At 40.0% G+C, this 17,948-nt stretch overlaps 1 protein-coding gene across 2 annotated transcripts in view; it reads left to right on the top strand.

The window, feature by feature from the left end:
• The window catches only part of epha8 (eph receptor A8), a 151,695-nt gene that overhangs the window by 65,772 nt on the left and 67,975 nt on the right, over positions 1–17,948 (top strand). The window contains exons 1-4 of one of the 2 annotated variants that reach the window (XM_085405569.1): positions 6,909–7,094; positions 8,961–9,014; positions 10,199–10,342; positions 11,157–11,306. In XM_085405569.1, the coding sequence (XP_085261695.1) occupies positions 6,909–7,094; positions 8,961–9,014; positions 10,199–10,342; positions 11,157–11,306 (534 nt within the window). Of the gene's footprint in view, positions 1–6,908; positions 7,095–8,960; positions 9,015–10,198; positions 10,343–11,156; positions 11,307–17,948 lie in introns of those variants that run through there. The other variant, XM_085405568.1, reaches the window with a different exon arrangement.

Raw genomic sequence — 17,948 nt, 5'->3', positions numbered from 1 at the left:
CCTGTTGATGCTGACGTGGCACAAAGATTAAAAAGTATATATTTGTTAGCAAAACAAAGAAGCTTGCAATAGCTGCTGAGTTTGACAGCTACACTCAAAATTTGTCTCAAAGTGTCATGTGCAATTACAGTGTGAACTGGTATGATTTTTACCCAGGAAGTAGTGTAGGAAATATGGGTGCCAGTTGGTCAACATATAGTCAGGGCCGTAAGCAAATGGACAATCACATTTTGTTGTTGTTTTGTTTTTTATTGCTTCTGTACAGATTGAGTGGATTTTAAACTGTATAGTATGTCAATAACTGTTTTGGAAATACATAGTGTCACATTTTCAGAGACACAAAAGTAAGTGGAAAAACTGACATCACAACTTAAAGAATTGTTTTGAGTAATGACTGCTTGAAGTGTTGAACCATGGACACCAAACGCTGTGTATCCTCCCTTGAGATGCTTTGCCAGGCCTTAACTGCAGCCACCTTTGGCTGCAGCTTGTTTGTGGGTCTCTCTCCCTTCTGTTTTCTCTTCAGTAAACTAAAAAGCATGCCTCATTGGGTTCAGTTCAGGTGACCGACTTGGCCATTGAAGAATCTCCTTTCTCATTGCCTTGAGAAACTCTTGGGTTGCTTTTGCAGTACGTTTTCGATTATTATCTATTTGTACTGTGACGTGCTGTCCATTCAGGGTTGCATTTTTCAGTATTCATCTGAATAAGAGCAGAGAGCACAGCCCTGTACACTTCAAAATGTATCATACCATTAGCAGTCACACCATCACTGAACGCTAGTGACCTGGTTCTGTTATAATGACAGTGGCTCTGTAATAATGTGTAATTGTGCATTTGGTGGGATAAAGTGGGTCCACTTGTCTCTTCAGAGGGTATCGTCACTGCAGTCGGCCATGGAGGGGAGTTTTCTCCATTCTGCCATCATAGCAAGGGTAGATAGATGTTAGAAAGAGCTGTACAACATCTTCATCAAAGCTGCAACATCCATCCATCCATTCTCTGCCGCTTATCCTTTTCAGGGTCGTGGGGGGGCTGGAGCCAATCCCAGCTGTCTTGGGGCGAGAAAAGCTGCAAAATATCTTTTGCAAATGTGGTGTTCATTCGTTAAGTAATGTTCCATAAAGCAGTATGTCAGCAGTAGTGTCTACTGCTGACATACTGCTTTATGGCACCAATTGTTCCTTTAGTTTAGAAGATCGTTTTCTGTCTTTGATATTGTTTGTGTTTTTCAATGGTAGTTATTATGGATATCTATGCCATGGGGAGTTTACATAGTTAATCATCAGTTTGAATAGTGGTAAATGGCAGATCTCACATAAAAGTTACAATTAAATTGATTTCTTATTTATAAAATTACCCATTTCATTCCATACAAATCACCCTTGTGAACAATTCACCCTTTATAAGGACCTCTATTTGCTTTATGTAACATGCAAAAATATTTTTTCAACAAAAGCATGAAAAAGGAAGAAAGCTACTCTCAAAATCACATTCCCCTACAGTTCTGGTTATTTGCATGAAGTTTTGACATCTCACAATTGAGTCTCCATGTTACCATGAATAAACCAGTTGACAGAATATCCCCACTTCCTCAATGAAAGTCTGGGGATGCTTTTATTTCTATTAGAGGAGCCGAGAAGGATGATATGTACCCTCTCTCATCTTCGTGTATGATGTTTCTGAGCAAGTGGATTTGCACATACAGAGAAAACTATAAGTAGGAAGAATATATAAAGTCCTTCTATACAGCAGTTTACTCAGTCTAGACTAGATTGTAGTAGGTGCTTACATGTAAATTGAACTTCACATGTGTTTATCTTAAATGACTTTTCCATGATATGATAACATTTATTTCATGCAATTAATACAGTTCACATATAATGCAATAATCTTTGACATGTCACAAACTGGGCCATCAGTGGAACCCAATCGTATTCACCATCTTGGAACCATAAACGTCAGTCGGAGGCTATTTTAGATTTGTGAGATAGTCATGTCCGGATCAGTCATTGTGTCACAGAAAGACTGAAACTGCCATCACCGGAGTCGTTTTTCTATCATGATTTGAACTTTTTTTGTACCCAAAGAGCAGACTGTGACTACAACTGAGAGTTTTATAATGTTTACTTACAAATGAAGAGAGTTCAGTGACAGGCAGTAGGGAGTACTGGGGCAGTATCTGTAGAAAAGGAGAAAGAGAGTATTAGATAAAGTTGGTCTCAGTCAGAGAATTGCCAAAATAAAGTGAGTGGACAAGTTGCGGTCTTACTTGTTAGTGCAGGAGAACAGTCCTTGGAACAGGGTTCTGGGAAGATCCAAGGTGAGCAGCAGAGTGTCGATGGTGAGTCAGTGGGCAGGTGAATGGCAGGAATCCACAGAGAGTATCTGTGAGACCGACAAAAGCTTGTGATTGGCTGTGAACTCTCGACTCCTTGAGGCTGATTTTCCAATGAATATGGATCAGACTTCAGGCAAGGAAATAGAAGACAGATAAAAATACTGAGTGGACATAATGAACTGGCAGAGAACGACTGCCACAGTTGGCCCTTAAATACACAGCACAATGAGTTGATGCTCAACAGGTGTGAAAGTGCAAGCCTATGTTCCCTCCATGGAAACACAGGTTTGCACCTGGATATTCAGCTTTTAAGATCCAACAGAGTGAGAGTTGGGTTGCACCCTGCTCACTCCTCCCCACCCCCAACAACAGCATCCAATACACACTCAACACAAGGCTCCAGCCTGTCTCTCTCAACCACCCAGGTTAGGAGGGAACTGAGGAGGATTAATGGCAAGAAGGCAGCGGGCCCAGATGGCATCAGCTCGAGGGTCGTCAGGTCCTGCGCGGACCAACTGTGTGGGGTGATGGAGCACCTCTTCAACCTGAGCCTGAGGTTGGGAAGAGTCCCACAGCTCTGGAAAACCTCCTGTGTTGTACCAGTGCCAAAGACTTCACGCCCCAAGGACCTCAACAGCTACAGGCCGGTGGCTCTGACATCCCACCTGATGAAGACCCTGGAGCGGTTGGTCCTGGCTCAGCTTCGGCGCCTAACAAGCTCATCACTGGACCCACTTCAGTTTGCCTACCAGCCTGGCATTGGAGCGGATGATGCCGTCATTCACCTCCTACATCGTTCCCTCGCTCACCTGGAGACCGCTGGAAGCACTGTGAGAATCATGTTCTTTGATTTCTCCAGTGCCTTCAACACCATTCTTCCCTCGGTTCTGAAGGACAAGCTGGAGAACTCTGGAGTGGACCATCACCTCACTACCTGGATCCTGGACTACCTCACCGACCGACCACAGTATGTGAGGACTCAGGGCTGTGTGTCGGACAGGGTCGTCTGCAGTACGGGGGCCCCACAGGGAACGGTTCTGGCTCCGTTCCTCTTCACCATCTACACTGCAGACTTCTCCCACAATTCCACCCAGTGCTTCCTGCAGAAGTTCTCTGATGACTCTGCAATAGTCGGCCTCATCACTGATGGGGACGACAAGGAGTACAGAGGACTGACTCAAGACTTTGTGGACTGGTGCCAGCTGAACTACCTCCAGATCAATGCCAGTAAAACCAAGGAACTGGTGGTAGACTTCCGCAGGCACAAGCATTCTCCACTGCAACCACTGAACATCCAAGGTATGGACATTGAGGCTGTGGACAGCTACAGGTACCTTGATGTTCATCTGAACAACAGACTGGACTGGACTCATAACTCAGACGCCCTCTACAGGAAAGGGCAGAGCAGGCTGTACCTGCTGCGGAGACTCAGGTCGTTTGGGGTGGAGGGCCCACTCCTGAAGAAATTCTATGACTCTGTGGTGGCTTCTGCTATCTTTTATGGTGTGGTCTGCTGGGGCGGCAGCATCTCTGCTGGGGACAGGAAGAGACTGAACAGGGTGATCCGAAGGGCCAGTTCTGTTCTAGGATGCCCTCTGGACCCAGTGGAGGTGGTGAGTGACAGGAGAACGGCGGCTAAGCTGTCATCCCTGTTGGACAACGTCTCCCACCCCATGCAGCAGACTGTGACAGCACTGAGCAGCTCCTTCAGTGGGAGACTGCGGCACCCACGGTGTGGGACGGAGAGATTTCGCAGGTCTTTCCTCCCCACTGCTGTCAGACTCCACAACAAAGACTTTAACTGAACAAACACACACATCCACACATGTGCAATAACACTAAGTGCAATAATCTTTTCTGGCATCGTTGTATTTTTACTCAGTTGTATATAGCATTCGTATTCTATTTTTATCTTATTGTATATTTTTATTCTATTTTATTCTACTGTATATAGTATATTATTTTATTCTATTCTGTACAGCTGTGTACTGTATTTATTCTTATTGTATTCTAATTTTTGCATCATAACTTTTGCACTGTCCACTTCCTGCTGTGACAAAACAAATTTCCCACGTGTGGGACTAATAAAGGTTATCTTATCTTATCTTATCTTATCATTTTAGATACATGGTAAAATACAGAGACTAAATGGTGAACAGGCTGATCCATGTATAGCTCTCTTCTACTCGCCTGGAGTACACTATACAACATGCCACATATATCCAATCACACAAGCACTGTCTTTTAAGCTTCTTAGTGCTTCCTAATTCATTCATACACATTTAGACTCTTATTTGGGGTTAGTACCTTGCCTAAGGATACTTGGCATGCAGACTGGAGGAGCTAGGGATCGATCCAGCAACCTTCCAATCAGTAGATGACCTGCGCTACCTCCTGAGCTACAGCCACCTGTAAAATTTTAAAATGTAACTAAATGTTAAATTGGTCTTACAGTCCTACTTTTTATAAGAGTTCCCTTTTGGTAAGCCAAAATTTAAAAACTCCATATTGGGGGTAAATGTAAATCTAACCCTAACTATGAACTTGTCGCTAGCTACAGGATGGATGTCCAGAGGTGACTATATTTTTTATTTAATTTTTATTTAACCTTTATTCAGTGTTGGGGAGTAACGGAATACATGTACCGCCGTTACGTATTTAAAATACAAAATATGAGTAACTGTATTCTGTTACAGTTACCGTTTAAAAAGGTGGTATTCAGAATACAGTTACTTTGTTGAAATAAATGGATTGCACTGCGGTACTTCCCTGTTTCATATTGTCGCAGGTCAGGACTGTTTGGGTTTGTTTGACAGCTACGTTCTGTTGTTCCAGGCGGCAGCGTTATGGTTGCCATGGTTACAGGGCGACGCTCTCTCTCTCTCTGCGACTGTGTGTTTCCTGGGTGAGAGAGCGCCATTTCGTTGTTGTTGTGCTAAGCTAACAGGCAGAATGCTACAAGCATATGGAGTTAAATCAGGGCCATAATGTTTGTGTAGTTAAAAGAAAAATTTGGAATCGAAAATATGTAAACTGAAAGCAAAAGTCACATTTTTAGAGTGAACTTTGAAAAAGAAAGAGTTGGATTTAAAATAAAATCAAACGTTTTGAATATTTGTATTAACTGAAAACCCAATGGTTCTTTTATCTATAATTTCTCTGAGTAAACTTTATTTAAAAATTTTCATTATTCTTTTTTTCATTATTATTATTTTTAAAAAAAATCTATTCAGTCTCAGATTACATTTTTCAGATTCAGATCTTTTAAATTAATGTACAAAAAAAATTCTTCAGGTTCGGATTTTTCTCTCAGCTTCAATTTTTTTTTTTCACTTTCAGATCTCTACTTTTCAGTTACAGACTTTTGGCCCTGTTTTGGCCTGGTGGGCGTGGCTACACAGAGAGGGGCGGGGAATCATGAGTGACAGCAGACCGCTACAGGCTCAAGATGGTCCATTTTTCATGTTGCCTTCAGGAAACCTGGGAATGAACATAATTTATCAAACACCTCCTGCACTGTATTATTTGATAATGTTTAGAAAACATGTCATGCATAACTGCTAAAAGTCAGTTACTAAAGCTCTTTCAAGCAGTAATGTGTACAAATTACGCCGTAACTGATCAATTATGAGACGTTTTCCCAGCCACTACGTGAGAAGTGGTCATTTCCCATGCTCTCAAAGTAGCGCGCATTGTATCGGGTGGGGGCTGCTGTTAACTTGTCCCTCAGTGAACGATGGCGTCGTCTTCCAACAACACTGCTGGTGCGAACAATCAGGTGAGTGTTTAAGTTTGGAACAATTACACTGCAGTCTGTGAATACTACGAATTTAAGAAGTGGCTATTGTTACGGTTAATTTTTCGGCTATTCTGTTTTTTTATTTGTAATTTGTAATTTGTACACATTACTGCTTGAAAGAGCTTTAGTAACTGACTTTTAGCAGTTATGCATGACATGTTTTCTAAACATTATCAAATAATACAGTGCAGGAGGTGTTTGATAAATTATGTTCATTCCCAGGTTTCCTGAAGGCAACATGAAAAATGGACCATCTTGAGCCTGTAGCGGTCTGCTGTCACTCATGATTCCCCGCCCCTCTCTGTGTAGCCACGCCCACCAGGCCAAAACAGGGCCAAAAGTCTGTAACTGAAAAATAGAGATCTGAAAGTGAAAAAAAAAAAATTGAAGCTGAGAGTAAAATCCGAACCCAAAGAATTTTTTTTTTGTACATTAATTTAAAAGATCTGAATCTGAAAAAATGTAATCTGAGACTGAATAGATTTTTTAAAAATAATAATAATGAAAAAAAGATTACTGAAAATTTTTAAATAAAGTTTACTCAGAGAAATTATAGATAAAAGAACCATTGGGTTTTCAGTTAATACAAATATTCAAAACGTTTGATTTTATTTTAAATACAACTCTTTCTTTTTCAAAGTTCACTCTAAAAATGTGACTTTTGCTTTCAGTTTACATGTTTTCGATTTCAAATTTTTCTTTTAACTACACAAACATTATGGCCCTGATTTAACTCCATACAAGCATAGCTCTAAAGAATGTAGCATCATGGGCAGTGTAGTCCGTGCTGCAGGGAGAATGGACTGCCATACACGTTATGGGTCTGTGAGCGCGAGGAGGGAGAAAAAGGGGAGTGGAAAACTACGAGTTGTCATCGAGCAAAAACGGGAGCTGGAAGCATGTAAATATAATAATAACCACTGCAGCCAAGAAGAGTGCCTGACGAGCCCAGTTGTAAGTAAGCTATTAAGACTCGACTGTACACCGTGTTCGTGTTTTCCTCCGAAACAATAAGTTCCGTTGGAGCAGCCTTTCAACGCCTCTCTCTGTCTCTCGCAATAAAAGTTGACCCAGACAACAAAGTAAAGCTATTTTTCGGCTACGAGCCGACAGGGACCCCGCCGTATTAGTCAGAGGTCCCTTTACTACAGTTCGGAGTCGCGGACCTTCAGTAATAGTAATAAATCACACAACAATAGTACATTCACGTTGTTGTAAAAAGCATGATAATATATTAAGTAATCCAAAGTATTCAGAATACGTTACTGTCATTGAGTAACGTAACGGAATACGTTACAGGATACATTTTGGGGCATGTATTCTGTATTCTGTAATGGAATACATTTTAAAAGTAACCTTCCCAACACTGCCTTTATTTAACCAGGAATGTCCCGTTGAGATCAAAAACCTCTTTTTCAAGGGAGTCCTGGCCAAGAGGCAGCACATTTCAAAACAAATACATACGAACAAACAAAGTTAAAATTACACAAAACAATTACACATTATTGAGGCAGTCTGTAGGCCTTTGAGTTTAGTTTTAAAAACATTTAAAGACAACAGTTCAGTCAGTTTCCAGTCTTTCTGTAACAGATTCCACGAAAAAGGCGCAGAGTGGACAAAGGCTTTCTTACCCAGCTCTGTGCGGGCAAGGGGAACAGACAGCAGCAGCTGATCATTTGAACGCAAGGAGTAAGAACCACTATTTGTCCTTGTGAGCAAAGTACAAATATAAGGAGGCAGCAATCCAAGCATAGCTTTGTAAATAAAAGTGTACCAATGCCTTATATATGTGCTTTGGGTGTCTCTGTTCTCTTTAGCTGCTTATGAAGTATTGTAAAGTGTATTTTACCTGTACACTCATCATTATCATAAAGTCAGGTGAATTGGACTTTCACCCTACACTGAAATCTGATTCTAGACCCTCACATTGACTAATTTGACTAAAAATGTGGGATTTGACAGTTATGTGTCAACCAGCTATACAGTTTCAGGCATATCTGCATGTGAAATGAAATGCAAATGGATGCTAATTAAAATGCCTCGTTTACATTTGTTGTGCTTGTGAATACAAAAATAGTCTGAGCGGTATGTTTAGTAAGGCAGAGGCCTCTTCTTGGAAAGATGCAGAACAGTGCCCAATGGTGCATTTAAATACATGATTTTGAACTTAATATTCTTGTTTATTGTACTTCATAAAAACTGAACATTTTCTGGGTATCTGTAGATAGACGAATTTAGGAGTTCAGCTGACAGGTACTGTATATCTGCCTCCTCCATACAGGAAAGGAGTGAAAGGGGCTTCCTGTGATTGACTTTCTATCTAAGGCTGAATGTAGATGCAAGGAAGTGTAACACACATAAGCACTTTTGGAAATACCAAAGCATTGCACTTACTATTCCTCCTGTAATGCTATAATTACCCACCAACGGTATTCAGTAAACAGTGTAAATCAGATCACATGCATGTACATGAGGCGGATTACATTAAAGGAAATGCTCCCCATCGGAATTCCATAAAGTGACATTTGTCACTCCAACACACGCACAAGATAATGAGGTTTGAAATCACCACCAATCATCTGGAAACTGAGACCTTGCTCTTCACATTCTCTGAGATTCATATACAGCACATGACGCATCTGCTGCTTGACTGCCGCCTCTGTGACGGCACTCGCCTCATGTTTTATTTGATGTCAAAACTAATGATCACAAAAGAATGCATGATCATATAGGAAATAGAAACTATGAATCTGAGAAATGCAGGAACGTCTGACTAACCTGAGAATGTTTGCTTCTCTGTCGTGCTCTCTCTTTCCACAGTGGGATGCCATTAATGAGATGGACGAGTACTTCAGTCCTATCCACACATACCAGGTGTGTAATGTTCGTATTGTACTGTGGGGCTGAGTGTGTTAGGATTAACTGTTATAAGACCTTTACCTTGATCCTGGGGAAACTGGGATTTTTCCATCTAAATTAAGTTTGATTTTAAAACACAAACTGTGAATTAATTAATCATAAATCAGTTCTTTATTTTATTAGGTTATATAGATGGTGCACTACTAATACTGCAAAAATTACAATTCCTCATTATGTACCAAAGTTGAAAAATTTTAACTTATCTGTAAGTTTTCAGTCTGCACCTGAATGATTTTGACAGATGGAACTTTGACATGTATTTGTCTTCATTCATCGTCTTTAACTCACAAAAACATCCAATGAAATCCTAGGAAAGTATATCAGTAGGGCTGATATTCCATGTCCTGACATAGTTGGACACTTTATTGTTTATAAAACAGTTCCCATAGATAAAGCTATTATACTCGAACAATAAGAGAAATCAGCTTATACAATCATTTATTCGACAAAGATATTGATAGAATTATTTTTTTCTGAGTTGACTTCTATATACTGGCTAAATCTGAGCAATCCCATCATGACTGCAGGAACAGCCACTTTGAGCCAAACTGTTGCAGCTGTAACTGTAGATGCCGAGATGTTTTACATCAAAAGGTCTGGTGTTAAGTGACCAGTCCTGGACTTCTAGATGTTGTTAAATAATATTTTAAATAATATAGGGACTATTTTTTGTTTTTTTGTTTGTTTTTCTCCATCGTTCAACTCACATCACAGTTTTTTTCTGAAAGTCTTACCTGAATGGTGTAATGGGGCCGGACGGACGTGGTCCCAGCTAATGAAATTAATTCAAATTGAGAAAAGAATAACGAAATGCAAATATATGTGCGACATTTGTGTAGTTTATAAACACTTTACTTTAGAGTTTACTTATTAAAATGAAAAATTTCAACAATCTGCTTACTTAAATACTAATTATTTGCTCTTAAATATTAATTAACATTAACAAATTAAATTAGAAAATTGCCTGCCAGAGCTAGCAATAAAAATAATCATTTTTTATTCCCCATTTAAAATTCTTATGTGGAAATATTCTTATTTATTTATTTATTTTATTCTAAACTAATGTTAAGGCAAATGACTTTTATGTACATGTTCCAAATAGAAGCTGTGAAATGACAACAGATCTTCCTCTGAATTAGGTCTGTAACGTGATGAGCCCGAGCCAGAACAATTGGCTGGTGACAGGCTGGATCCCTCGGGAAGGAGCCAGGAGGATCTACATCGAGGTCAAGTTCACCCTGAGAGACTGTAACAGCATGCCTGGAGTACTGGGCACCTGCAAGGTAACAGACAGACTGGAAGGGAGGGGGGGGGGCGTGAAGTCCAACATTTGTTGACTAAAGCTGGCAAAGAAAATGCACACAGAGTAACTTGTGTTCACTGTATTGAGTATGCTCATTATTCTGAGTATTATGTCAACTCAGAGTAATGGTATCAAACATTTGCCATCTGGTGGTCTGTCTTATGTGCTAAAATTGAAGCATTTTTCATCACAACACTAATTATGACCATCCGAAACCTGAGAAAATGAGAACCAGCTGCAGCTCTGAGGCTGTGTTGTTACTTCATTGAATGACCTAAATATAGACTTATGAAAGCTTTGCCATAGCTAGGAAGCTAACCAGAAGTAACAATGGGACTATTGTGAAGTTTACTCAAAATGATGCTAATAAAATAAACACTGATAGTCAAATTTTACTTATTAAATCTTAGTTATTTATCAACAAGAAGTTCTCAACACAAAAGTGCTCCAATGCTAGCAAGACTTGACAAACTTGTTTATGTACATGAGTCCTTAACTTGACTTTTGGACTGGTAATAGAACAAGATAAGAACAACATTTTTGAATTACTGTGGTGGTGATAGCATCTTGCATTGGGAGGGAAAATAACAAATTTTAGAGGAACTGAAAAGACTACATTATTTGTAGAAAGTGTTTCCAAATGCCACCTTTGGGAGGGAAAATGACAGACTATGTGAACCTTACATCAGTATTTTGGCTTTTGCAAAGCATGGAGATATGGTTCCAACATACCTCTGATATTGTAATATGATGAACAAGTGTGCAGTACTTATGACACCATATTTGTTCTGCAGGAAACTTTCAACCTGTACTACTACGAGTCTGACAGAGCGGTGGGCTCAGCCATACGGGAGAACCAGTTCATTAAGATTGACACCATCGCTGCTGACGAGAGCTTCACAGGGGTGGACCTGGGAGTCAGACGACTCAAACTCAACACAGAGGTACGAGTAACTCAGCAATACTACAGGTGAATGTCAGTCCAGGCTTTCAAAGCAAAATCTCACGTTGGATTGTAAGTTAGCATGCACACCTCCACACAAGTTCAAAACAAGTTGGAAGCATCCACATCCACAGCAGAGCCTCTTCCAGTCACGTCACTCAAACTGTTTTGAGCTTGCGTCTGCACAGCTGTGAGAGAAAACAAATAGCAGCACTTGGCTCAGTGTTTTCAGATGTGATGTGATATTGACAACAGCTTCAAATTTGATATAGGATAGTGGTACTACACTATTATTGATACCTAACTCTGTTGGAAGCAGAACAATCAGTATTAGGACATTTACTTAGTTATCAGCTAACGCTAGCAAGCTGGGTTAGCAAGCTTCATGAAACCATTGTATAAATGCAATACAGTGTTCTAATTGTACTAATACAAACAGAATGTTACTCAGCAATACTGAAGCCTTTTCTGAGTCTCATAGAACAGTCTCATAGACTGTTTAACTCCTCTCTGGAGGGGAGAGGGAGGGGAAACAGGAGGACAAAGCAGGGGGGAACAACTAAGCTGTAGTGCCTCTTCACCTCACTGTACAATACCTTGTGCAATACTTTTTGTAAATAGTCAACAGTGCAATAGATTCAATACTTGAAATGTGCAATTCACTTGTATTTTTATTTTTTATTCCTATTTATTCTATTTATCCCCTTTGTATATTTTATTTATATGTGTCTCTGTATTTATATATGTGTGTGTGTGTGTGTGTGTGTGTGTGTGTGTGTGTGTGTGTGTGTGTGTGTGTATATATATATAACAATTCTGTAACTGTAACTTCGGTCGTTGCTGTGCTTTTTTTGGAAGTCGAATTTCCCAGAGGAACCCACCCGAGGGATTAATAAAGTCCTATCTTATCTTATCTTATCTTATCTTATCTTAGAAGGCCATATAACAACCACATTAACACAGCTGAGAGAGCCAGTAGTGTGGTGTGACTTAGCCTCAAAATTAGCTATCAGAAAGAGCTTTAGCTATAATTTTTATATGAAGCTTATAACAGGCCCAAATGTTTTTTTCTATCTGGGTGTAAACATGTCATTTTCATGACTGAGGTTAGGATTCAGAACAGTGGAGTGTGTATGAAGTTCCACAACAGGAACTGTAGTCTTTTTATATCTTAGATTTAGAAATTTAAAGCTGAATTTTTGCCTTGTTTCAGGTCATCTCACCATATCACCTTGCAGCAGGAAAAAGATTAAAAGAAATATTTAATTAGAGTATTTAAATTCAGTTTCTTTTTTCATGTAGATATTAATTTTTATTTTTACAAATATTATTGTGGCCAATAATATTGTTACTAGATCATTAAAAATAAATGAATTACATTATAATAATTATACTTAATGATATATATTGTAGAGAATCTGTGACTTTCACAAATGAATCCAAAGAAGTAATTTTATATATATATATATATTTTTTTATTTATTTATACAGCACATTTAATAACAACAGAGAGTTGACCAAAGTGCTGTACAAAGTAATAATTAAATAATAACATTAACATCAACAACAGGTAAGAAAATTCAAAGAAAATTAGGATAAAAATAATTAGTAACTCTCATGCAGTATCTAAAGCCAAAGTGAAAAAATATGTTTTAAGATGGGATTTAAAAAGAGTGACAGTTGGGACCTTTCTAATGTGGAGAGGTAGATCATTCCACATTTTCGGCGCCACAACCGCAAACGCCCGATCCCCTCTATGAACCATCCTAGACTTGTGTAAGGTGAGGAGTAAACGATCACTTGATCACTTAATGTGCATCTATGTTTAAGTGGGGAGGATTAGCACACAGGAAAATTATAATTTTTGCCTCATGACAAATGCTGATCCATGATTGCACAGCACATGTTTAATTCTTACAAGAAAGCTACAGAAGCAGCCCTGGAAAGATAACCTGGAAAGAGCAGCAAAACTCATAATTAGCTGACTAATTAGCAAACAGTGTTGATGCATCATAAGCTTGATGAGTTTGTTTGATGGTGAAATGCATATTTAATTCATCAATTAGGTGTGCAAACAAAGCTACTGGTTGTGCAGCAGTGATGGTTTTTCAGCATTTAGACATGTCCCTTTTAAAGGCACAATAAGTCAGTTTTGAGGTTGCTTAATAGAAAAAATGAAAATTGAGCTAATGCGTTCTCATGAATGTAGAATTAATCCATTAAAAATAATCAAGAGCGAGTGCAGGTTTGTGGAGGCTGCCATGTTTCCCCGTCATATTGAATACAGTGGCTGAGATGGACATCGCCATCGCCAAACATGGCGCCATCCACCGTGTTTTATGTCTGTAGCTAGAGACCAGCCACATATGTAGTATAGCTTATAATCAATAGCTCTTTCAGTTTATTAGACATGCAAACCTCCTGTCTCTGGACACCTGACAGTGAGCCAGCTAAACAACAACAGCTGGTTATAAGCTAACACCATGCCAGCCAATTAGGTGGCATAGCTGGGACATAAAAAAATCTCACTTTCTCTATGATAAACAATGTGATTACATTCTTGCATTAGTATAAGAATTTGAATAAGTGTCCGAGTACACCAATGTTCTATCCATTTCCAGCAGTATTCCACTACAAAACTAACCTCAGCTAACGTCAGCTAACAGTGTTAGCTCGGTGGTGAGTACCCTTCAGTAATAGTAATAAATCACACAGCAATAATACATCGGAGATACTGAAGTGGCACATAACCCAGATAGCTACCACAACTAAAACAAGGTACTTGCAGTAGGCTAATGTTACTTTTTAAACAAGAACTTACTTCCAGATGTTTCTTTAGGTTTGAGGTGGAGTCTTTTGACTCTGAGAGCAGCTTGGTTGTACAATCAGATTTCGCCCGTCCCTTTCTTCTTTAATTGGAGATTATCTATCGGAATTTCAGGAGCAGGACCAGGAGCAGGACCACGCCTCCAAATACTCACCTTCCAGTTGTCATCTATGTAGGTTCCCCCAGTTCTGAAAGCTGTTCATTCTCGTTTACATGCCCCACCTTCCCTCCGTCCTTGTTCTCAATTCTTTAACTTCTTCATTTCTATTTCATGCATGGGGCTCTGCCAGGCCCGGGAGCCATCGGCAGTCCCCTTCGAGGCCTTCCCCAAACCGTAGCTCAATTCATGTCAAAGCGTTCACTTTTACCTACTAAAACGCTGTTAAACCTAAAATGAGGACGTGGGCCCAGCTAGTGAAATATGAAGTGGTGTCAGAATTTTCAAGTAAGAAATGCATTCCTGTCCGTGCACTGCTGGCTCGGTTGTGCTGGCTCAAGGTCCATTGTTTAACTGATGCCACCAACATTAACATTAATTAAGATATATATACATATATATATATATATATAAACACCCAGCACGCCCCTGCGGGCGGTTTATCCTTCAAGCTCGGGTCCTCTACCAGAGGCCTGGGAGCTTGAGGGTCCTGCGCAGTATCTTAGCTGTTCCCAGGACTGCGCTCTTCTGGACAGAGATCTCCGATGTTGTTCCCGGGATCTGCTGGAGCCACTCGCCTAGCTTGGGAGTCACCGCACCTAGTGCTCCGATTACCACGGGGACCACCGTTACCTTCACCCTCCACATCCTCTCGAGCTCTTCTCTGAGCCCTTGGTATTTCTCCAGCTTCTCGTGTTCCTTCTTCCTGATATTGCTGTCATTCGGAACCGCTACATCGATCACTACGGCCGTCTTCTTCTGTTTGTCTACCACCACTATGTCCGGTTGGTTAGCCACCACCATTTTGTCCGTCTGTATCTGGAAGTCCCACAGGATCTTAGCTCGGTCATTCTCCACCACCCTTGGGGGCATCTCCCATTTTGACCTCGGGACTTCTAGGTTATACTCGGCACAGATGTTCCTGTACACTATGCCGGCCACTTGGTTATGGCGTTCCATGTATGCCTTGCCTGCTAGCATCTTGCACCCTGCTGTTATGTGCTGGATTGTCTCTGGGGCATCTTTACACAGCCTGCACCTGGGGTCTTGCCTGGTGTGATAGACCCCAGCCTCTATGGATCTTGTACTCAGAGCTTGTTCTTGTGCTGCCATGATTAGTGCCTCTGTGCTGTCTTTCAGTCCAGCTTTGTCCAGCCACTGGTAGGATTTCTGGATATCAGCCACCTCCTCTATCTGCCGGTGGTACATACCGTGCAGGGGCCTGTCCTTCCATGATGGTTCCTCGTCTCCCTCCTCTTTCTTGGGTTTCTGCTGCCTGAGGTATTCACTGAGCACTCGGTCAGTTGGGGCCATCTTCCCAATGTATTCTTGGATGTTCCTTGTCTCATCCCTATATATATATATATATATATATATATATATATATATATATATATATATATATATATATATATTTATTAGGGGTGCAACGATACACAAAATTCACGGTTCGGTTCGGTTCGATACTTTGGTGTCACGGTTCAATATTTTTTCGATACAAAAAAATGTTCATGCCTTTTTAATTTGTCATTTATTAAACTTATAAATATATATTTTAACTCAAAAGTACAGTTTTTAAATTTAACCCTAACCCCTGTGCGTGTTTTTTATTTTGACAGCGAATGCGCACCTGCGGACCACTTATGTGCAGCCCTGGTTATTTAGCTCGTCATATTGCAGCCACAGAAATTCTTTTGTCCATGAAACCATAAAGCTGCACTTTCTTTTTGCCTTATAGTCTGATTTGTCATAACTTTTCCGTTTTGTGGTAAGCTTTTCTTTGGCTGTCACTTCTTCACCCTGACCTGTCTTATTTGGCTCAACAGAACTGAAATGCTTTTACACACTCACTCACATAAGCTCAGCGATTCTCTGCGCGATCAACCTCTCACATGTTTAAGCTGCGGGAGATTTCACTTGTCATGTTTGCATAGTAAGCTAACGATTAATAAGACGATGTCAGAGGAATTGGTGCGCAAATTATCATCACTCACAGATCAGTGCTGTCGCTCTCTATACACAGTTCGCTCGATTGCAAAGTGAAAGCAAGAAAACAAGCGCAAATTCAAACGCGATTTCAATATGTCACATATTGACAGTGGCTCACCGATGCCAATGACATAATTACCCAGCTACATTTCCGAAAGAATGCAAAAGCATTGACATATATTTTTCGTACAATAGCCCGACGGGCAGGGCAGAGATAGATTTTGGTACCCCGACTGAAAAAATCGCTAGCCCCGGGACGTTGGGCTAGCGATATTGCAAGCCCTGTATCTGATTGAGGAATCACTCATCTTTGGAAAAGAGAGTTTATTACAGAGAAATGTCTCTTTCCAAAATAAAAGCTATACTATCCGCTTCTTCTGGGCTATATTCTCAGCAGCATATTAAACAGCTGTCTAAATGACTCGGCTAAAGTTAGTAGCATGCTTGCTTGTTTTTTTTCTGCTTCCACTTGTCTTTGCACTAGGATGATGTCGGCGTAAATGTGCAGTCATATTCGTTGTGTTCCCACTAGTGCTTTCAGGTTAATCTCGTTGAAATGACCTTAACGCCACAACACGGCAAATCTCCGTTAACGAGCTACCGCCGATCGCCCCGTGCATGGGGCTGGACGGCCAACACGTTAACGAGCTAACTGCGCTAACACACTAGCTCCCACCCATGTAATTGAGCATTGCATGGCACATCCAACATACTGTTTTACTTTAGTCCATGACTCGCTTACCTTCAGGGTCATACGTCACATGAAAACCAAAATAATTCCAAACGCCAGATCTGAATGAGAGTGCGGGAGGTCCATGTTGTAAGGAGAGCTTAACTTCTGTCTCGCTAGCTTGCCCTGCGCTCTTCCTTCTGACGATGCTGTCTGTGTTGAGCGCTCAGTGAATCTGCGTTCGACTACTCCGCCTAGGCTGCACTGTCGACCCTAGGCGGAGTAGTCGAACGCAGATTCACTGAGCGCTCAACACAGACAGCATCGTCAGAAGGAAAGTTGATAAAATAAATTTCAAATTTTGTATTGTTCGATACATATGCGTACCGAACCGAAAGCACTGTATCGAACGGTTCAATATCGATACGAATATCGTTGCACCCCTAATATATATATATATATATATATATATATATATATATATATATATATATATATATATATATATATATATATATATATATATATATATATATATATATATATATATATATTCGGTTCGATATCTTTTCGATGAAAAAAATGTACATGCTTTTTTAATTTGTCATTTATTAAAATTATAAATATATATTTTAACTCAAAAGTACAGTTTTTAAATTTAATGTTGCTGAAACAACAAAGTAATAAAAAATCTCTCTGATCGAGAAATCACTCATCTTTGGAAAAGAGAGTTTATTACAGAGAAATGGCTCTTTCCAAAATAAAAGCTATACTATACGCTTCTTCTGGGCTATATTCTAGCAGCATATTAAACATATCAGGTACCAATAAGGAGAATCATGTGCTAACGGCTGTCTAAATGACTCGGGTAAAGTTTGTAGCATGCGTGCTTGTTGTTTTTGTCTGCTTCCACTTGTCTTTGCACTAGGATGATGTCGGCGTAAATGTGCAGTCATGTTCAATTTGTTCCCACTAGTGCTGTCAGCGTTAATCTGAAATG

The sequence above is a fragment of the Rhamphochromis longiceps genome, linkage group LG5, assembly GCF_057381845.1.
Source record: "Rhamphochromis longiceps isolate RC_006_pf linkage group LG5, R_longiceps_female_GT1.1, whole genome shotgun sequence".
Lineage (NCBI taxonomy): Eukaryota > Metazoa > Chordata > Actinopteri > Cichliformes > Cichlidae > Rhamphochromis > Rhamphochromis longiceps.
The sequence above is the reverse complement of the archived record's forward strand: the minus strand, read 5'-3'. Positions and strand labels throughout refer to the sequence as shown.